Raw genomic sequence first — 21,260 nt, forward strand, 5'->3', positions numbered from 1 at the left:
ATGTGTGCAATGTTAATTTAAAATCCCAGCTGTTATTGAGGCTCTGGCTTGATAGGTTGATTTAGAAAAGATTTATATTTTATACTTGTTTGAGGACAAAACCCAATAAATTTGGATCAAAGGATGTGAACATGTGAGAAGCATTTTGCTTTAAATAATGAAACATGAAGTTTCAGGACATTTAAATTCAGATGTTGTGCAGAAAGTCTGGCATAGTGTCCTGTTAAAAATGAAAACATAAATTCTTGTTTCCCTACATAATGATCCAGCTGTGGAAATGTCACTGAAAACCTATTCACACAGCTTCCACTGGTGAAGTAAGTTTCCTGGTATGCTAAAGTATTTGCACGTGGATGGACGCACAATGTAGTTTGAACATGGTGATCATAACAGTCGTGGTATGTTCTCATCTGCAAATCAGATGTAAAAGTCTGGGAATGCTTTGCCTACTGAACATAACAGCCTCACTCTGAGGGTAAACAGGAGAAATGAATATTTTCATGTTTTCTGCTGTGAGGGAAGTGACAGAAATACAAATCCAGCTCTGACTCAGAGAGGGGATCATATCAACATCAGTGTGTCTACAGAAAACTCCAGAGTGAGGGTAGAAGTCTTTTCTTTCTCTTATTAGAGGACACATTTGTGCAAAGAGTCTAAAGTAAAGATGCTGTGGAGTCTGTTGTTCATCACTTTGATTGGTAAGTGGATCATTTGATGTTCCTGCCTGGCACAGTGATGTTTCAATGATCGTTATAAAGAATGAAAAAGATCAAATATAACAGTTCAGTTTTACTGTGAGTTGATCCAAACTGCTCGATAAAGCAAAAGTCGTTTCATTTAGTTTAAAGAGGATTTGACTTTAGTAAAACCAGTTTTATTTCTGAGTGTTGAAGGATGGTTTACATTCTGTGCTTTCTGCTGTATTACCAAACAACAATATCAGAGCTGGCAGTAATTCACTCATTCTTACATCGTTCTCTGAAACTTCACAGGAAGATCAACTCAACAGGATCCAGGTAAGAGTGCATTTCTAATCAGTTTCTTCAGGTTATATCAAATGTATGATGGTGCTTCTGTTCTGACTATACTTATTTGTAAAGTATTTAATTTTATGCCTTTTAAATTATTTTTATATATTTTTCTCCCTTTATTTATTTGTGCATCACAATATTAATTGTGTGTGTGTGTGCTAAATATGGTAGCTACAAAAGACTTAATCTGATTATAAAGTCAGAATTCAGATTCATTATTTAGGAGTGAAAAGAAGATTTTGATAAAGAAACAGCAAAAGCCTTAATCTGAAGTGTTAGTACCACGTACATCATCTTTTTTGAAAACTTTACTTTCTGTTACATCATCAGGATGTAGTCCAGGATGGGAAACTATCAAACTGGATGACAAAGTGGCATTTCAGTCTTCAGTCTACACAGTAAATGGTCTCAACTACACTGCTGACAGAGCTTTGGATGGAAATAAAGAAACATGTTCTAACACTGTAGAAAAACAGCCCATCAGCTGGTGGACAGTTGACTTATTTGGTCTATATGAAATTTCCTGCATCACCATTTACAACATAAATCAACACAATGTTGATCTAAGAGACGCTCGCATCCTCATCAGGAACTCATCTGAGAGAAATGCTGCTGACACCACTGAGTAATACCTTCATCTTACTTTGAATCATTCTGTTCTCAGTCAGGCTCCAGCATGTCCAATGTTTTTTAGATAATTTTATGAACATTTAAGTGCATTTAAATCCAGTAATACAGTAACACAGAGAACCCTGTATCAGTTCTATCAGATGAAATAGGACAGGGGTGTCAAACTCAAATACACAGTGGGCCAAAATTCAAAACTGGAACAAAGTCGCGGGCTAACGTTAATATTTATTTTTAAAAAAATCTTCCTCCAGATATAGGAATGAATCTTTTCTTATGGACTCAAATAAGTTTTGCTGGAAAACTGAATATGGAACAAGCAAAGCTTAATACTAAACAATATATGTATTAGCTGTTTAATACCAGTAGGCCAGCTCTAATAATAATTTGGTATAGCTTCGCGGGCCAAATGTAATTAGGCTGCGGGCCAAATTTGGCCCGCGGGCCAGAGTTTGACACCTATGAAATAGGAGGTCTAATATGGTGTGATGTGGTTTGGAGTAATAATCAAGTATATGTGAAGAATATAAAAATCTTCATTTATTCTCATTTTCCTTTGTTGTTTATTTGTAGGTGTTTTCCTTCTTTCTAAAATGTTCTCAGACAGCAGCTCACATTTATTATCCAGCTGTTCGACTGTCTCCACTGTTTACAGCATGATTTAATCAAACAGAGCCAGAAACTCTTTCTGTACATCTGTCCAACCTTTTGTCTTTGTTTACAGGTGTGCAACAATCAACACAACTACTAGAGGAGAAAATAAAACATTTAACTGTGAAAATGGAACAAAGTGGGGGCGTTATGTAACTGTGTACAAAGACACATATGGGCCTTTAATTCTATGTGAGGTGACGATGAAAGGCAGAAAAAAAGGTACAATAAAACATTCTTACCCACTAAGTTAACTGGTCAGTCAGTAGAGTCGATATAAATGTGTAAATTGATTGCTTGATTGATAATACTTTATTCATCCCGAGGGAAATTGGGTTAAGGCTGCCGACCTTTGCCAGCGCCATCTTACCCTCCCGACCATACATACATTACACAGCATCACATGGGGAAGTCAGGTCAGAGAGATATAACAATGGAAAATGCACAACATGAGGAAAGATGCGGAGAAAAAAGAACTCCCCCCAGGCTGAGCTCCAACAGCGAGTGTAAGACTCAGCTTTGCAGTTTGTCTTTACAAAAACCCGAAAAATTTGTCATTCTAAAGAACTCACTGAATTCGAGCATGCTACTGTAAAAGGATACCGCCACTGCAACAAGTCAGTTTGTGAAATTTCTTCCCACCTTGATACTGTTTGAATAATTTTATTCTTTTCTTTTAGAATGAGATGCTCTGACTTTCATGGTGGCCATGAATGGTCTTCTATTCCATTCATCTACACAGAATTATTTACATGGAAGAAAGTTTTCCATCTACTAATAAATCTGAACCACAGAAGTTTAATGCTGGACTTGCACTTTGCCATGGCAGAGGGCAGTAAAATAAGGAATGACTTTTATGAACCACATAGCAGGAAGGTGCAAGATGCTAACGTGCAGGGCATACATGGAACATGATAACCAAATGGCTGGCATAGTTCAGAGGCCGGGCCTGGAAGTCCCAAAGTCAATATGGGAGACACCGCCAAGGCTGGTCGAGAATGACCGGACTAAGATCCTGTGGGACTTCCAGATACAGACGGACAAACTGGTGATAGCGAACCAACCAGACATACTAGTGATGGACAAGCCACTATACCGAGTAATAGCAGCATCAGGAATAACGAATACCAGAAGCTGGAAAAACAACAAGGGCTGAGAGATGAGGTTAAGAAGATGTGAATGGTGAAGGCAACAGTGGTCCATGTAGTAATCAGAGCACTCGGGGCAGTGACCCCTAAACTGGGCAGGTGGCTCCAGAAGATCCCAGGAATGACATCTGAGATCTGTGTCCAGAAGAGTGCAGCTCTACGAAGAGCAAAGATACTTTACAGGATCCTGGTAAACATTTGTAATAACGGATGTGTGTGACTCTGAGTGAGGCACAGGATTGCTAGATCAAGGCTAGCGACCTTAAAATGGAGATTCCAGAAACTTTCTTTACCGCGATGATCAAGCATCAACACATCAACATTCGAGAGCACTTCAGTCAATGTGATATTGATGTAGTTATTTTTATTCTCAGATGTTAACTGTTGGAAAATCCTGCACAAAAACACATTTTGTCTTTTAAAATATATCAGGAACTTAAGGCCTTTTTTGATTATATCAACGTAACATCAGTTCAAAGTACAGTCATGGGTGTGGAACCTTTTCTCAGTGTCTTTGGCTTTAATGAAGGCTATATTATTAAAACACTGTAAATGCCATAATTTCACTGCTCATACAGATTCATTCAGAATAATTATCACTGGTTCAAATTCATGGATTGAATAAAAGGGTCATCAGGTGGTGGTTGTTACTGAACTGTCTCCATTTGAAAACATTAAAAAGACACTTTTGTGCAAATGACCATTTTAACTGAAACAAGCATTTTACAGTGTAAAAATTATATATGAAGTTATTTAGTGAATTTAAAGGAGACAATCTGAAACACAAACACAGTCACTGAATGTCTGTAAACTTGACAAACATCCCAACAAAAATAAACTGAATTGACAAACATTTGTTTTCCAGTTTATGTTTTATTTGTTCAGCAGGTTTAAACATGAGAGACGCGAGTAAAACAATTCAAAGGCCAACAATCCATTTACAACTAAAGGAAATAATATATATATATGTCAATTCAAAATTATAGAAAACACTGAATGCTTAAGTTTTTTAAGTGTCATATAATCATCATATCAGTGTATCATGAAATACAATCAAAAGTAATTTATAATAATAACATGTTTCTGAGTGTTAATAGAAAAGTTCTGCTTAATTTCTCCACTGTTTATCTTCCTGCTACACTGAGCCTGAACCCATCACCTTTGATTTATTAGAGGAAAGTTTGCTACAACCCAACAAGCCACTACTGACACCTGTCTAACTGAATAAACAAAACCAACCCATGGATCTTCTTACACTGCACAGATGAAATTATATTTATCATAAACAGACTTCTTGTACCACAAATGGTTCCCACTTGTATTCATGGCAGTGTTCATGCCACAGACTGCTGTTCTTGTGTCATCTGGAGCCCACTGATCAAAAAATACACACTGATCGTTGACCCAGATCCAGAAGTCGAAGCCACAGATGTATTGAAGACCCAGCCAGACAAAGGGAGTGTCAGCCTTCTGAGCCTCCAACCCAACCCAGACCTGGGTCTTGTTATCAAGGATGGAAACCAGATCCATGTGTTCCTGTCTGCAGTGGTACCGGGCGTCTGCCCATGTCTTGTTCTCTTTAATCAGTTTAAAGGGCTCTAAAAGGAAAAACATCAAGAAAATGAAACTTAGAAGCATCAAACCAAACAGTGTTTCTGAGTGTCTAACATGCTGCGTTGATTCAAGCACATAATTCTTACTGTCAACATTTACACATTTATATTGACTCTACTGACTGACCAGTTAACTTAGTGGGTAAGAATGTTTTATTGTACCTTTTTTTATGCCTTTCATCGTCACCTCAAACAGAATTAAAATTCCTCCCGATGTGTTTTGGTACACAGTTACATAACGCCCCCACTTTGTTCCATTTTCACAGTTAAATGTTTTATTTTCTCCACTAGTAGTTGTGTTGATTGTTGCACACCTGTAAACAAAGACAAAAGGTTGGACAGATGTACAGAAAGAGTTTCTGGCTCTGTTTGATTAAATCATGCTGTAAACAGTGGAGACAGTCGAACAGCTGGATAATAAATGTGAGCTGCTGTCTGAGAACATTTTAGAAAGAAGGAAAACACCTACAAATAAACAACAAAGGAAAATGAGAATAAATAAAGATTTTATATTCTTCACATATACTTGATTATTACTCCAAACCACATCACACCATATTAGACCTCCTATTTCATCTGATAGGACTGATACAGGTTTATCTGTGTTACTGTATTACTGGATTTAAATGCACTTAAATGTTCATAAAATTATCTAAAAACATTGGACATGCTGGAGCCTGACTGAGAACAGAATGATTCAAAGTAAGATGAAGGTATTACTCAGTGGTGTCAGCAGCATTTCTCTCAGATGAGTTCCCGATGAGGATGCGAGCGCCTTCTAGATCAACATTGAAATGATCCATGTTGTAAATGCTGATGCAGGAAATTTCATATAGACCAAATAAGTCAACTGTCCACCAGCTGATGGTTTCATATTCAGTGGCAGAAAATGTCAAATAATTTCCGTCCAAAGCTCTGTCAGCAGTATAATAATCTGTGTAGACTGAAGACTGAAATGCCACTTTGTCATCCAGTTTGATAGTTTCCCATCCTGGACTACATCCTGATGATGTAACTGAAAGTAAAGTAAAAAAAAATTAAAAAAGGAAAGAAACAATGTCAGTGGCAATAATACTTCAGACCAGGTCTTCTAGTGTTTTTTAGGAAAAATCTCCTTTTCACTCCTAAATAATGAATCTGAATTATGACTTCATGATCTGACTAAATCTTTTGTGGCAAACATTTCTCTCTCTCACACACACACACACACACACACACACACACACACACACACACACACACACACACACACACACACACACACACACACAGGTTATTTCCAAGCAGCCTCACTACATTATAAATGTTGAATAGTTTTGCAGTTAGTGAAAAAAAATTAATCAGAATTTATGAAATGAATAATTTGACTCTCAAAACATATCAAAGACTGCATGTTTATCAAAGCACTTATTTCTAAATCACGTTGATCACATATCATAGAACCTAATTCAATATAAATTTACATTTATAACATATATTTATACAGATGTTTGTAAAATTGCTTCAGTCCAACAGAAAATCCCCACATGAAACATTCCCACAGATATGACGTCTACTGTGATGCAATAAATAAATAAATGAATTGAAAAATAAAATATAAAAATAATTAAAAAGGCATAAAATTAAATACTTTAAAAATAAGTATATTCAGAACAGAAGCACCATCATACTTTTGATATAACCTGAAGAAACTGATTAGAAATGCACTCTTACCTGGATCCTGTTGAGTTGATCTTCCTGTGAAGTTTCAGAGAACGATGTAAGAATGAGTGAATTACTGCCAGCTCTGATATTGTTGTTTGGTAATACAGCAGAAAGCACAGAATGTAAACCATCCTTCAACACTCAGAAATGAAACTGGCTTTACTAAAGTCAAATCCTCTTTAAACTAAATGAAACGACTTTTGCTTTATCGAGCAGTTTGGATCAACTCACAGTAAAACTGAACTGTTATATTTGATCTTTTTCATTCTTTATAACGATCATTGAAACATCACTGTGCCAGGCAGGAACATCAAATGATCCACTTACCAATCAAAGTGATGAACAACAGACTCCACAGCATCTTTACTTTAGACTCTTTGCACAAATGTGTCCTCTAATAAGAGAAAGAAAAGACTTCTACCCTCACTCTGGAGTTTTCTGTAGACACACTGATGTTGATATGATCCCCTCTCTGAGTCAGAGCTGGATTTGTATTTCTGTCACTTCCCTCACAGCAGAAAACATGAAAATATTCATTTCTCCTGTTTACCCTCAGAGTGAGGCTGTTATGTTCAGTAGGCAAAGCATTCCCAGACTTTTACATCTGATTTGCAGATGTGAAAATACCACGACTGTTATGATCACCATGTTCAAACTACATTGTGCGTGCATCCAAGTACATGCAAATACTTGATACTTAGCATAGCAGGAAATTTACTTCACCAGTGGAGGCTGTGTGAATAAAAGGTATTCAGTGACATTTCAACAGGTGGACATTTGGTCTACTTTAAAGAAAAAAACAGAGACATTATTAACAATCGGTCATTCATTAATAAGCTGCCGGGAAAAAACCTTCACAAGTCCATCATTGTGTCTACTTTCTGCTCTGCATCTGCATTTAGTCTGGATTTCATGTTTCATGCAGAAATTATTTATGGCAAAGTGCTTCACACACTGCTGAGTATTTGTAAATGTGTGCATGAGGGCAGGAATGCATGTTTGTGTCTGTGTGAGCCTGTTTCTCTAAGTCTATGTCAGGCTACCCCCAGGTGTGGGGGCCGATCTCACCACACTCCATACCAGTGGTTGATGCCCTCAGGTATCGGTGCGTTGGTGGTTCTCGGTGTCCAGGCTGGGCACTTAGGTATGTACTGGGTCACTCCCGGTGGCTGTTTGGCGGGGCCTGGCGCCCGTGGCTCGGTCAGGCCCCTACCAGAAGGCAGGGGGCCCTCATACCTCGCGTGGCTGGGCCCGGCACTCTGCCGCAGCTGGCTGCCAGCACAGCCTGCAGACACATCACTGCAGCCCCCTGTAGCTTCTGCACCTTTGCTGCAGGGTGAGTCCTATTCATCACTAATAACATGAATTCCATCATGTACAGTCTTGAAGTGCAGTTCTCACTTTGATTTGTGCACATTAAATACATTTGGTCATTGGAGCAGAGAAGCAGCTGGGATATTCAAAGTAAAGCAGCATCATGGTTTTTGCTGCGAAAGCACAGGAATCTACATATCAGACTTAAGTCATGGTGTGTTTTATTATCACAGTGTGAAGTTCTTGTTTTTAAAAAAATATATATATATTCTAAGTTATTTTAATCAAGAGTTCCTTTTCATTGGTACTTGGTTTCAGACTCAGGTCTGTCACTGTGTTCATGTGTAAAAGAGGGTGAAAGAGTAGTGATAAAGCACACAGCTCAGTGAACATGGAGGTGTGTAGACCAAGGAGACAATATTCAACCTCATCTGGTAGTTCATTGCTTTGAGCAGTAGGTGGCGCTGCTCCATAAAATGAGGATCTGAGATTCAAACATGAAGCAGCTCCTGAGCTCAGAACTGCTTCTAAATCAATTTCAACACATGAATCAGCCTTCAGAAGTGATAAGAGGTCCACTACAGTCTAACAAGTTTATCTGCAATAACACAGCATATATTAGCACACTAACATTTTATTACCTGCATGTGTCCATGTCTAAAAATATTTATGATGCATGTTGGTCACTGACCATCACATAAAACCACAAAAATCATTTTATTACATTTGAGCCACAGTCATTATTATAATTGCCATATTATTGTTAATAGCAGGATGAGGAAGGTTAATATAAATAGTTGGACTGGTAGTAGCAGGATGTAAAAACAATCGAGTTGAATGGACCAGTGGAAGCAAAGAGGGTTTTAACAGAGGAGATAGAGAAGGAGCAGGAAAAGGCTTTTTTAGTAGGTTCATTTATTTTTATTAATGTTAACACAGCAGCCTGACTCTCAAACTCTAAACGTCTGCTGATCTCAGTGAATGTAACAGAGTTGCCTCCTTTCCTGAGATTTGCAGATATGCATAAAGGTCAAGCAGCACACTGTAGATGGAGCTCTGGTAGAAAGCAGAAAACCTCCATCATCAACCACAGTGTGTTATTTGGAATCTACTATAGTGAAAAATGAATAACTTTTTTCTTTAAAGTGGCATCACTTAAAGATTTAGTATTTGGAAATGATTTCATATTAAATATTGATTTTAAGTGGCGTAGCTGGCCAAGTATTGCTAAGTGGTGTCTTAAAGCGTATTGTTGTGTTAGAATGAGAGTCTGAGGAGGAAAATATTAGACTGGAAATGTTGCAGATGTTGATTTACACTTATTTTAAGAACATTACAATATTATTATAAACAATGTAGTTATTTTTTTAATCTCTGAATTTAATTAGTTAAAGTTCATGAAGGTTCATAGAGGTTACATTGACCATAGTACATGTTCAGAGTACATAGCATCACTGGTTCCTGAAGTATTTTTTGTGGGGGAAAACATATCTGAGCTCCTCTGGGTCTTTCACACAAATGCACCCTGGTCATGGATGTGTAAGACTCAGCTTTGCAGTTTGTCTTTACAAAAACCCGAAAAATTTGTCATTTTAAAGAACTCACTGAATTCGAGCATGCTACTGTAAAAGGATACCGCCACTGCAACAAGTCAGTTTGTGAAATTTCTTCCCACCTTGATGCTGTTTGAATAATTTTATTCTTTTCTTTTAGAATGAGATGCTCTGACTTTCATGGTGGCTATTGCATAAGAGCTGTCACCAGATGTGAATGGTGAAGGCAACAGTGGTCCATGTAGTAATCAGAGCACTCGGGGCAGTGACCCCTAAACTGGGCAGGTGGCTCCAGAAGATCCCAGGAATGACATCTGAGATCTGTGTCCAGAAGAGTGCAGCTCTACGAAGAGCAAAGATACTTTACAGGATCCTGGTAAACATTTGTAATAACGGATGTGTGTGACTCTGAGTGAGGCACAGGATTGCTAGATCAAGGCTAGCGACCTTAAAATGGAGATTCCAGAAACTTTCTTTACCGCGATGATCAAGCATCAACACTTAAAAAGGAGAGCACTTCAGTCAATGTGATATTGATGTAGTTATTTTTATTCTCAGATGTTAACTGTTGGAAAATCCTGCACAAAAACACATTTTGTCTTTTAAAATATATCAGGAACTTAAGGCCTTTTTTGATTATATCAACGTAACATCAGTTCAAAGTACAGTCATGGGTGTGGAACCTTTTCTCAGTGTCTTTGGCTTTAATGAAGGCTATATTATTAAAACACTGTAAATGCCGTAATTTCACTGCTCATACAGATTCATTCAGAATAATTATCACTGGTTCAAATTCATGGATTGAATAAAAGGGTCATCAGGTGGTGGTCGTTACTGAACTGTCTCCATTTGAAAACATTAAAAAGACACTTTTGTGCAAATGACCATTTTAACTGAAACAAGCATTTTACAGTGTAAAAATCATATATGGAGTTATTTAGTGAATTTAAAGGAGACAATCTGAAACACAAACACAGTCACTGAATGTCTGTAAACTTGACAAACATCCCAACAAAAATAAACTGAATTGACAAACATTTGTTTTCCAGTTTATGTTTTATTTGTTCAGCAGGTTTAAACATGAGAGACGCGAGTAAAACAATTCAAAGGCCAACAATCCATTTACAACTAAAGGAAATAATATATATATATGTCAATTCAAAATTATAGAAAACACTGAATGCTTAAGTTTTTTAAGTGTCATATAATCATCATATCAGTGTATCATGAAATACAATCAAAAGTAATTTATAATAATAACATGTTTCTGAGTGTTAATAGAAAAGTTCTGCTTAATTTCTCCACTGTTTATCTTCCTGCTACACTGAGCCTGAACCCATCACCTTTGATTTATTAGAGGAAAGTTTGCTACAACCCAACAAGCCACTACTGACACCTGTCTAACTGAATAAACAAAACCAACCCATGGATCTTCTTACACTGCACAGATGAAATTATATTTATCATAAACAGACTTCTTGTACCACAAATGGTTCCCACTTGTATTCATGGCAGTGTTCATGCCACAGACTGCTGTTCTTGTGTCATCTGGAGCCCACTGATCAAAAAATACACACTGATCGTTGACCCAGATCCAGAAGTCGAAGCCACAGATGTATTGAAGACCCAGCCAGACAAAGGGAGTGTCAGCCTTCTGAGCCTCCAACCCAACCCAGACCTGGGTCTCGTTATCAAGGATGGAAACCAGATCCATGTGTTCCTCTCTGCAGTGGTACCGGGCGTCTGCCCATGTCTTGTTCTCTTTAATCAGTTTAAAGGGCTCTAAAAGGAAAAACATCAAGAAAATGAAACTTAGAAGCATCAAACCAAACAGTGTTTCTGAGTGTCTAACATGCTGCGTTGATTCAAGCACATAATTCTTACTGTCAACATTTACACATTTATATTGACTCTACTGACTGACCAGTTAACTTAGTGGGTAAGAATGTTTTATTGTACCTTTTTTTATGCCTTTCATCGTCACCTCAAACAGAATTAAAAACCCAGATGTGTTTTTGTACACAGTTACATAACGCCCCCACTTTGTTCCATTTTCACAGTTAAATGTTTTATTTTCTCCTCTAGTAGTTGTGTTGATTGTTGCACACCTGTAAACAAAGACAAAAGGTTGGACAGATGTACAGAAAGAGTTTCTGGCTCTGTTTGATTAAATCATGCTGTAAACAGTGGAGACAGTCGAACAGCTGGATAATAAATGTGAGCTGCTGTCTGAGAACATTTTAGAAAGAAGGAAAACACCTACAAATAAACAACAAAGGAAAATGAGAATAAATAAAGATTTTATATTCTTCACATATACGTGATTATTACTCCAAACCACATCACATCATATTAGACCTCCTATTTCATCTGATAGAACTGATACAGGGTTCTCTGTGTTACTGTATTACTGGATTTAAATGCACTTAAATATTCATAAAATTATCTAAAAACATTGGACATGCTGGAGCCTGACTGAGAACAGAATGATTCAAAGTAAGATGAAGGTATTACTCAGTGGTGTCAGCAGCATTTCTCTCAGATGAGTTCCCGATGAGGATGTGCGCGTCTCTTAGATCAACTTTGAAATGATCCATGTTGTAAATGCTGATGCAGGAAATTTCATATAGACCCAATAAGTCAACTGTCCACCAGTTGATGGGCCGTTGTTCTACAGTGTTAGAACATGTTTCTTTATTTCCGTCCAAAGCTCTGTCAGCAGTGTAATGAACACCACGCTGATCTGTGTAGACTGAAATGCCACTTTGTCATCCAGTTTGATAGTTTCCCATCCTGGACTACATCCTGATGATGTGACAGAAAGTAAAGTAAAGTAAGAAAAAAGGAAAGAAACAATGTCAGTGGCAATAATACTTCAGACCAGGTCTTCTAGTGTTTTTTTTTAGGAAAAATCTCCTTTTCACTCCTAAATAATGAATCTGAATTATGACTTCATGATCTGACTAAATCTTTTGTGGCAAACATATTACACACACACACACACACACACACACACACACACACACACACACACACACACACACACACACACACACACACACAGGTTATTTCCAAGCAGCCTCACTACATTATAAATGTTGAATAGTTTTGCAGTTAGTGAATAAAATTTATTGATTTAATGAAATGAATAATTTGACTCTCAAAACATATCAAAGACTGCACGTTTATCAAAGCACTTATTTCTAAATCACGTTGATCACATATCATAGAACATAATTCAATATAAATTTACATTTATAACATATATTTATACAGATGTTTGTAAAATTGCTTCAGTCCAACAGAAAATCCCCACATGAAACATTCCCACAGATCTGACGTCTACTGTGATGCAATAAATAAATAAATGAATTGAAAAATAAAATATAAAAATAATTTAAAAGGCATAAAATTAAATACTTTACAAATAAGTATATTCAGAACAGAAGCACCATCATACTTTTGATATAACCTGAAGAAACTGATTAGAAATGCACTCTTACCTGGATCCTGTTGAGTTGATCTTCCTGTGAAGTTTCAGAGAACGATGTAAGAATGAGTGAATTACTGCCAGCTCTGATATTGTTGTTTGGTAATACAGCAGAAAGCACAGAATGTAAACCATCCTTCAACACTCAGAAATGAAACTGGCTTTACTAAAGTCAAATCCTCTTTAAACTAAATGAAACGACTTTTGCTTTATCGAGCAGTTTGGATCAACTCACAGTAAAACTGAACTGTTATATTTGATCTTTTTCATTCTTTATAACGATCATTGAAACATCACTGTGCCAGGCAGGAACATCAAATGATCCACTTACCAATCAAAGTGATGAACAACAGACTCCACAGCATCTTTACTTTAGACTCTTTGCACAAATGTGTCCTCTAATAAGAGAAAGAAAAGACTTCTACCCTCACTCTGGAGTTTTCTGTAGACACACTGATGTTGATATGATCCCCTCTCTGAGTCAGAGCTGGATTTGTATTTCTGTCACTTCCCTCACAGCAGAAAACATGAAAATATTCATTTCTCCTGTTTACCCTCAGAGTGAGGCTGTTATGTTCAGTAGGCAAAGCATTCCCAGACTTTTACATCTGATTTGCAGATGAGAACATACCACGACTGTTATGATCACCATGTTCAAACTACATTCTGTGTGCATCCAAGTACATGCAAATACTTGATACTTAGCATAGCAGGAAATTTACTTCACCAGTGGAGGCTGTGTGAATAAAAGGTATTCAGTGACATTTCAACAGGTGGACATTTGGTCTACTTTAAAGAAAAAAACAGAGACATTATTAACAATCGGTCATTCATTAATAAGCTGCCGGGAAAAAACCTTCACAAGTCCATCATTGTGTCTACTTTCTGCTCTGCATCTGCATTTAGTCTGGATTTCATGTTTCATGCAGAAATTATTCATAGCAAAGTGCTTCACACACTGCTGAGTATTTGTAAATGTGTGCATGAGGGCAGGAATGCATGTTTGTGTCTGTGTGAGCCTGTTTCTCTAAGTCTATGTCAGGCTACCCCCAGGTGTGGGGGCCGATCTCTCCACACTCCATACCAGTGGTTGATGCCCTCAGGTATCGGTGCGTTGGTGGTTCTCGGTGTCCAGGCTGGGCACTTAGGTATGTACTGGGTCACTCCCGGTGGCTGTTTGGCGGGGCCTGGCGCCCGTGGCTCGGTCAGGCCCCTACCAGAAGGCAGGGGGCCCTCATACCTCGCGTGGCTGGGCCCGGCACTCTGCCGCAGCTGGCTGCCAGCACAGCCTGCAGACACATCACTGCAGCCCCCTGTAGCTTCTGCACCTTTGCTGCAGGGTGAGTCCTATTCATCACTAATAACATGAATTCCATCATGTACAGTCTTGAAGTGCAGTTCTCACTTTGATTTGTGCACATTAAATACATTTGGTCATTGGAGCAGAGAAGCAGCTGGGATATTCAAAGTAAAGCAGCATCATGGTTTTTGCTGCGAAAGCACAGGAATCTACATATCAGGCTTAAGTCATGGTGTGTTTTATTATCACAGTGTGAAGTTCTTGTTTTTAAAAAAATATATATATATTCTAAGTTATTTTAATCAAGAGTTCCTTTTCATTGGTACTTGGTTTCAGACTCAGGTCTGTCACTGTGTTCATGTGTAAAAGAAGGTGAAAGAGTAGTGATAAAGCACACAGCTCAGTGAACATGGAGGTGTGTAGACCAAGGAGACAATATTCAACCTCATCTGGTAGTTCATTGCTTTGAGCAGTAGGTGGCGCTGCTCCATAAAATGAGGATCTGAGATTCAAACATGAAGCAGCTCCTGAGCTCAGAACTGCTTCTAAATCAATTTCAACACATGAATCAGCCTTCAGAAGTGATAAGAGGTCCACTACAGTCTAACAAGTTTATCTGCAATAACACAGCATATATTAGTACACTAACATTTTATTACCTGCATGTGTCCATGTCTAAAAATATTTATGATGCATGTTGGTCACTGACCATCACATAAAACCACAAAAATCATTTTATTACATTTGAGCCACAGTCATTATTATAATTGCCATATTATTGTTAATAGCAGGATGAGGAAGGTTAATATAAATAGTTGGACTGGTAGTAGCAGGATGTAAAAACAATCGAGTTGAATGGACCAGTGGAAGCAAAGAGGGTTTTAACAGAGGAGATAGAGAAGGAGCAGGAAAAGGCTTTTTTAGTAGGTTCATTTATTTTTATTAATGTTAACACAGCAGCCTGACTCTCAAACTCTAAACGTCTGCTGATCTCAGTGAATGTAACAGAGTTGCCTCCTTTCCTGAGATTTGCAGATATGCATAAAGGTCAAGCAGCACACTGTAGATGGAGCTCTGGTAGAAAGCAGAAAACCTCCATCATCAACCACAGTGTGTTATTTGGAATCTACTATAGTGAAAAATGAATAACTTTTTTCTTTAAAGTGGCATCACTTAAAGATTTAGTATTTGGAAATGATTTCATATTAAATATTGATTTTAAGTGGCGTAGCTGGCCAAGTATTGCTAAGTGGTGTCTTAAAGCGTATTGTTGTGTTAGAATGAGAGTCTGAGGAGGAAAATATTAGACTGGAAATGTTGCAGATGTTGATTTACACTTATTTTAAGAACATTACAATATTATTATAAACAATGTAGTTATTTTTTTAATCTCTGAATTTAATTAGTTAAAGTTCATGAAGGTTCATAGAGGTTACATTGACCATAGTACATGTTCAGAGTACATAGCATCACTGGTTCCTGAAGTATTTTTTGTGGGGGAAAACATATCTGAGCTCCTCTGGGTCTTTCACACAAATGCACCCTGGTCATGGATGTGTAAGACTCAGCTTTGCAGTTTGTCTTTACAAAAACCCGAAAAATTTGTCATTTTAAAGAACTCACTGAATTCGAGCATGCTACTGTAAAAGGATACCGCCACTGCAACAAGTCAGTTTGTGAAATTTCTTCCCACCTTGATGCTGTTTGAATAATTTTATTCTTTTCTTTTAGAATGAGATGCTCTGACTTTCATGGTGGCTATTGCATAAGAGCTGTCACCAGATGTGAATGGTGAAGGCAACAGTGGTCCATGTAGTAATCAGAGCACTCGGGGCAGTGACCCCTAAACTGGGCAGGTGGCTCCAGAAGATCCCAGGAATGACATCTGAGATCTGTGTCCAGAAGAGTGCAGCTCTACGAAGAGCAAAGATACTTTACAGGATCCTGGTAAACATTTGTAATAACGGATGTGTGTGACTCTGAGTGAGGCACAGGATTGCTAGATCAAGGCTAGCGACCTTAAAATGGAGATTCCAGAAACTTTCTTTACCGCGATGATCAAGCATCAACACTTAAAAAGGAGAGCACTTCAGTCAATGTGATATTGATGTAGTTATTTTTATTCTCAGATGTTAACTGTTGGAAAATCCTGCACAAAAACACATTTTGTCTTTTAAAATATATCAGGAACTTAAGGCCTTTTTTGATTATATCAACGTAACATCAGTTCAAAGTACAGTCATGGGTGTGGAACCTTTTCTCAGTGTCTTTGGCTTTAATGAAGGCTATATTATTAAAACACTGTAAATGCCGTAATTTCACTGCTCATACAGATTCATTCAGAATAATTATCACTGGTTCAAATTCATGGATTGAATAAAAGGGTCATCAGGTGGTGGTCGTTACTGAACTGTCTCCATTTGAAAACATTAAAAAGACACTTTTGTGCAAATGACCATTTTAACTGAAACAAGCATTTTACAGTGTAAAAATCATATATGAAGTTATTTAGTGAATTTAAAGGAGACAATCTGAAACACAAACACAGTCACTGAATGTCTGTAAACTTGACAAACATCCCAACAAAAATAAACTGAATTGACAAACATTTGTTTTCCAGTTTATGTTTTATTTGTTCAGCAGGTTTAAACATGAGAGACGCGAGTAAAACAATTCAAAGGCCAACAATCCATTTACAACTAAAGGAAATAATATATATATATGTCAATTCAAAATTATAGAAAACACTGAATGCTTAAGTTTTTTAAGTGTCATATAATCATCATATCAGTGTATCATGAAATACAATCAAAAGTAATTTATAATAATAACATGTTTCTGAGTGTTAATAGAAAAGTTCTGCTTAATTTCTCCACTGTTTATCTTCCTGCTACACTGAGCCTGAACCCATCACCTTTGATTTATTAGAGGAAAGTTTGCTACAACCCAACAAGCCACTACTGACACCTGTCTAACTGAATAAACAAAACCAACCCATGGATCTTCTTACACTGCACAGATGAAATTATATTTATCATAAACAGACTTCTTGTACCACAAATGGTTCCCACTTGTATTCATGGCAGTGTTCATGCCACAGACTGCTGTTCTTGTGTCATCTGGAGCCCACTGATCAAAAAATACACACTGATCGTTGACCCAGATCCAGAAGTCGAAGCCACAGATGTATTGAAGACCCAGCCAGACAAAGGGAGTGTCAGCCTTCTGAGCCTCCAACCCAACCCAGACCTGGGTCTCGTTATCAAGGATGGAAACCAGATCCATGTGTTCCTCTCTGCAGTGGTACCGGGCGTCTGCCCATGTCTTGTTCTCTTTAATCAGTTTAAAGGGCTCTAAAAGGAAAAACATCAAGAAAATGAAACTTAGAAGCATCAAACCAAACAGTGTTTCTGAGTGTCTAACATGCTGCGTTGATTCAAGCACATAATTCTTACTGTCAACATTTACACATTTATATTGACTCTACTGACTGACCAGTTAACTTAGTGGGTAAGAATGTTTTATTGTACCTTTTTTTATGCCTTTCATCGTCACCTCAAACAGAATTAAAAACCCAGATGTGTTTTTGTACACAGTTACATAACGCCCCCACTTTGTTCCATTTTCACAGTTAAATGTTTTATTTTCTCCTCTAGTAGTTGTGTTGATTGTTGCACACCTGTAAACAAAGACAAAAGGTTGGACAGATGTACAGAAAGAGTTTCTGGCTCTGTTTGATTAAATCATGCTGTAAACAGTGGAGACAGTCGAACAGCTGGATAATAAATGTGAGCTGCTGTCTGAGAACATTTTAGAAAGAAGGAAAACACCTACAAATAAACAACAAAGGAAAATGAGAATAAATAAAGATTTTATATTCTTCACATATACGTGATTATTACTCCAAACCACATCACATCATATTAGACCTCCTATTTCATCTGATAGGACTGATACAGGGTTCTCTGTGTTACTGTATTACTGGATTTAAATGCACTTAAATATTCATAAAATTATCTAAAAACATTGGACATGCTGGAGCCTGACTGAGAACAGAATGATTCAAAGTAAGATGAAGGTATTACTCAGTGGTGTCAGCAGCATTTCTCTCAGATGAGTTCCCGATGAGGATGTGCGCGTCTCTTAGATCAACTTTGAAATGATCCATGTTGTAAATGCTGATGCAGGAAATTTCATATAGACCCAATAAGTCAACTGTCCACCAGTTGATGGGCCGTTGTTCTACAGTGTTAGAACATGTTTCTTTATTTCCGTCCAAAGCTCTGTCAGCAGTGTAATGAACACCACGCTGATCTGTGTAGACTGAAATGCCACTTTGTCATCCAGTTTGATAGTTTCCCATCCTGGACTACATCCTGATGATGTGACAGAAAGTAAAGTAAAGTAAGAAAAAAGAAAAGAAACAATGTCAGTGGCAATAATACTTCAGACCAGGTCTTCTAGTGTTTTTTTTTAGGAAAAATCTCCTTTTCACTCCTAAATAATGAATCTGAATTATGACTTCATGATCTGACTAAATCTTTTGTGGCAAACATATTACACACACACACACACACACACACACACACACACACACACACACACACACACACACACAGGTTATTTCCAAGCAGCCTCACTACATTATAAATGTTGAATAGTTTTGCAGTTAGTGAATAAAATTTATTGATTTAATGAAATGAATAATTTGACTCTCAAAACATATCAAAGACTGCACGTTTATCAAAGCACTTATTTCTAAATCACGTTGATCACATATCATAGAACATAATTCAATATAAATTTACATTTATAACATATATTTATACAGATGTTTGTAAAATTGCTTCAGTCCAACAGAAAATCCCCACATGAAACATTCCCACAGATCTGACGTCTACTGTGATGCAATAAATAAATAAATGAATTGAAAAATAAAATATAAAAATAATTAAAAAGGCATAAAATTAAATACTTTACAAATAAGTATATTCAGAACAGAAGCACCATCATACTTTTGATATAACCTGAAGAAACTGATTAGAAATGCACTCTTACCTGGATCCTGTTGAGTTGATCTTCCTGTGAAGTTTCAGAGAACGATGTAAGAATGAGTGAATTACTGCCAGCTCTGATATTGTTGTTTGGTAATACAGCAGAAAGCACAGAATGTAAACCATCCTTCAACACTCAGAAATGAAACTGGCTTTACTAAAGTCAAATCCTCTTTAAACTAAATGAAACGACTTTTGCTTTATCGAGCAGTTTGGATCAACTCACAGTAAAACTGAACTGTTATATTTGATCTTTTTCATTCTTTATAACGATCATTGAAACATCACTGTGCCAGGCAGGAACATCAAATGATCCACTTACCAATCAAAGTGATGAACAACAGACTCCACAGCATCTTTACTTTAGACTCTTTGCACAAATGTGTCCTCTAATAAGAGAAAGAAAAGACTTCTACCCTCACTCTGGAGTTTTCTGTAGACACACTGATGTTGATATGATCCCCTCTCTGAGTCAGAGCTGGATTTGTATTTCTGTCACTTCCCTCACAGCAGAAAACATGAAAATATTCATTTCTCCTGTTTACCCTCAGAGTGAGGCTGTTATGTTCAGTAGGCAAAGCATTCCCAGACTTTTACATCTGATTTGCAGATGAGAACATACCACGACTGTTATGATCACCATGTTCAAACTACATTCTGTGTGCATCCAAGTACATGCAAATACTTGATACTTAGCATAGCAGGAAATTTACTTCACCAGTGGAGGCTGTGTGAATAAAAGGTATTCAGTGACATTTCAACAGGTGGACATTTGGTCTACTTTAAAGAAAAACAGAGACATTATTAACAATCGGTCATTCATTAATAAGCTGCCGGGAAAAAACCTTCACAAGTCCATCATTGTGTCTACTTTCTGCTCTGCATCTGCATTTAGTCTGGATTTCATGTTTCATGCAGAAATTATTTATGGCAAAGTGCTTCACACACTGCTGAGTATTTGTAAATGTGTGCATGAGGGCAGGAATGCATGTTTGTGTCTGTGTGAGCCTGTTTCTCTAAGTCTATGTCAGGCTACCCCCAGGTGTGGGGGCCGATCTCACCACACTCCATACCAGTGGTTGATGCCCTCAGGTATCGGTGCGTTGGTGGTTCTCGGTGTCCAGGCTGGGCACTTAGGTATGTACTGGGTCACTCCCGGTGGCTGTTTGGCGGGGCCTGGCGCCCGTGGCTCGGTCAGGCCCCTACCAGAAGGCAGGGGGCCCTCATACCTCGCGTGGCTGGGCCCGGCACTCTGCCGCAGCTGGCTGCCAGCACAGCCTGCAGACACATCACTGCAGCCCCCTGTAGCTTCTGCACCTTTGCTGCAGGGTGAGTCCTATTCATCACTAATAACATGAATTCCATCATGTACAGTCTTGAAGTGCAGTTCTCACTTTGATTTGTGCACATTAAATACATTTGGTCATTGGAGCAGAGAAGCAGCTGGGATATTCAAAGTAAAGCAGCATCATGGTTTTTGCTGCGAAAGCACAGGAATCTACATATCAGACTTAAGTCATGGTGTGTTTTATTATCACAGTGTGAAGTTCTTGTTTTTAAAAAAATATATATATATTCTAAGTTATTTTAATCAAGAGTTCCTTTTCATTGGTACTTGGTTTCAGACTCAGGTCTGTCACTGTGTTCATGTGTAAAAGAAGGTGAAAGAGTAGTGATAAAGCACACAGCTCAGTGAACATGGAGGTGTGTAGACCAAGGAGACAATATTCAACCTCATCTGGTAGTTCATTGCTTTGAGCAGTAGGTGGCGCTGC

At 37.8% G+C, this 21,260-nt stretch overlaps 2 protein-coding genes and 3 long non-coding RNA genes across 6 annotated transcripts in view; 1 reads left to right on the forward strand and 4 right to left on the reverse strand.

Moving 5' to 3' along the window:
- Positions 1-205: 205 nt before the first annotated feature.
- LOC309717614 (fucolectin-5-like) overlaps positions 206-21,260 on the forward strand; it is a 50,137-nt gene continuing 29,082 nt past the window's right edge. The window contains exons 1-4 of the mRNA XM_082552300.1: positions 206-698; positions 993-1,016; positions 1,362-1,656; positions 2,383-2,531. Coding sequence (XP_082408426.1) covers positions 665-698; positions 993-1,016; positions 1,362-1,656; positions 2,383-2,531 — 502 coding nt within the window. The 5' untranslated portion in view covers positions 206-664. The remainder of the gene's footprint in view (positions 699-992; positions 1,017-1,361; positions 1,657-2,382; positions 2,532-21,260) is intronic.
- LOC309717613 (uncharacterized protein) lies at positions 2,995-7,467 on the reverse strand. Of its 2 annotated transcripts, none has more exons than XM_082552298.1 (5): positions 7,102-7,467; positions 6,784-6,807; positions 5,791-6,073; positions 5,233-5,384; positions 2,995-5,055 (listed from the first exon to the last, which is right to left on the reverse strand). In XM_082552298.1, exons 1-5 carry the CDS (start codon positions 7,133-7,135, stop codon positions 4,709-4,711), a joined length of 840 nt encoding a protein of 279 aa, XP_082408424.1. In that variant the 5' UTR covers positions 7,136-7,467; the 3' UTR covers positions 2,995-4,708. The 2 variants fall into 2 exon arrangements, with proteins under 2 accessions (XP_082408424.1, XP_082408423.1); XM_082552297.1 differs by having other exon boundaries at positions 5,791-6,085; positions 7,102-7,466.
- Positions 9,868-12,357, reverse strand: LOC309717619. Its single transcript, XR_014279761.1, has 3 exons — positions 12,156-12,357; positions 11,601-11,749; positions 9,868-11,423 (listed from the first exon to the last, which is right to left on the reverse strand). It is a non-coding gene; the product is annotated as an uncharacterized lncRNA (long non-coding RNA).
- Positions 12,399-13,672, reverse strand: LOC309717618. The gene is made up of 3 exons (XR_014279760.1): positions 13,463-13,672; positions 13,145-13,168; positions 12,399-12,434 (listed from the first exon to the last, which is right to left on the reverse strand). It is a non-coding gene; the product is annotated as an uncharacterized lncRNA (long non-coding RNA).
- LOC309718141 lies at positions 16,943-18,717 on the reverse strand. The gene is made up of 3 exons (XR_014279880.1): positions 18,517-18,717; positions 17,962-18,110; positions 16,943-17,784 (listed from the first exon to the last, which is right to left on the reverse strand). It is a non-coding gene; the product is annotated as an uncharacterized lncRNA (long non-coding RNA).

This window comes from Aulonocara stuartgranti (assembly GCF_965226115.1).
Source record: "Aulonocara stuartgranti genome assembly, chromosome: 11".
NCBI classification, from domain to species: Eukaryota; Metazoa; Chordata; class Actinopteri; order Cichliformes; family Cichlidae; genus Aulonocara; species Aulonocara stuartgranti.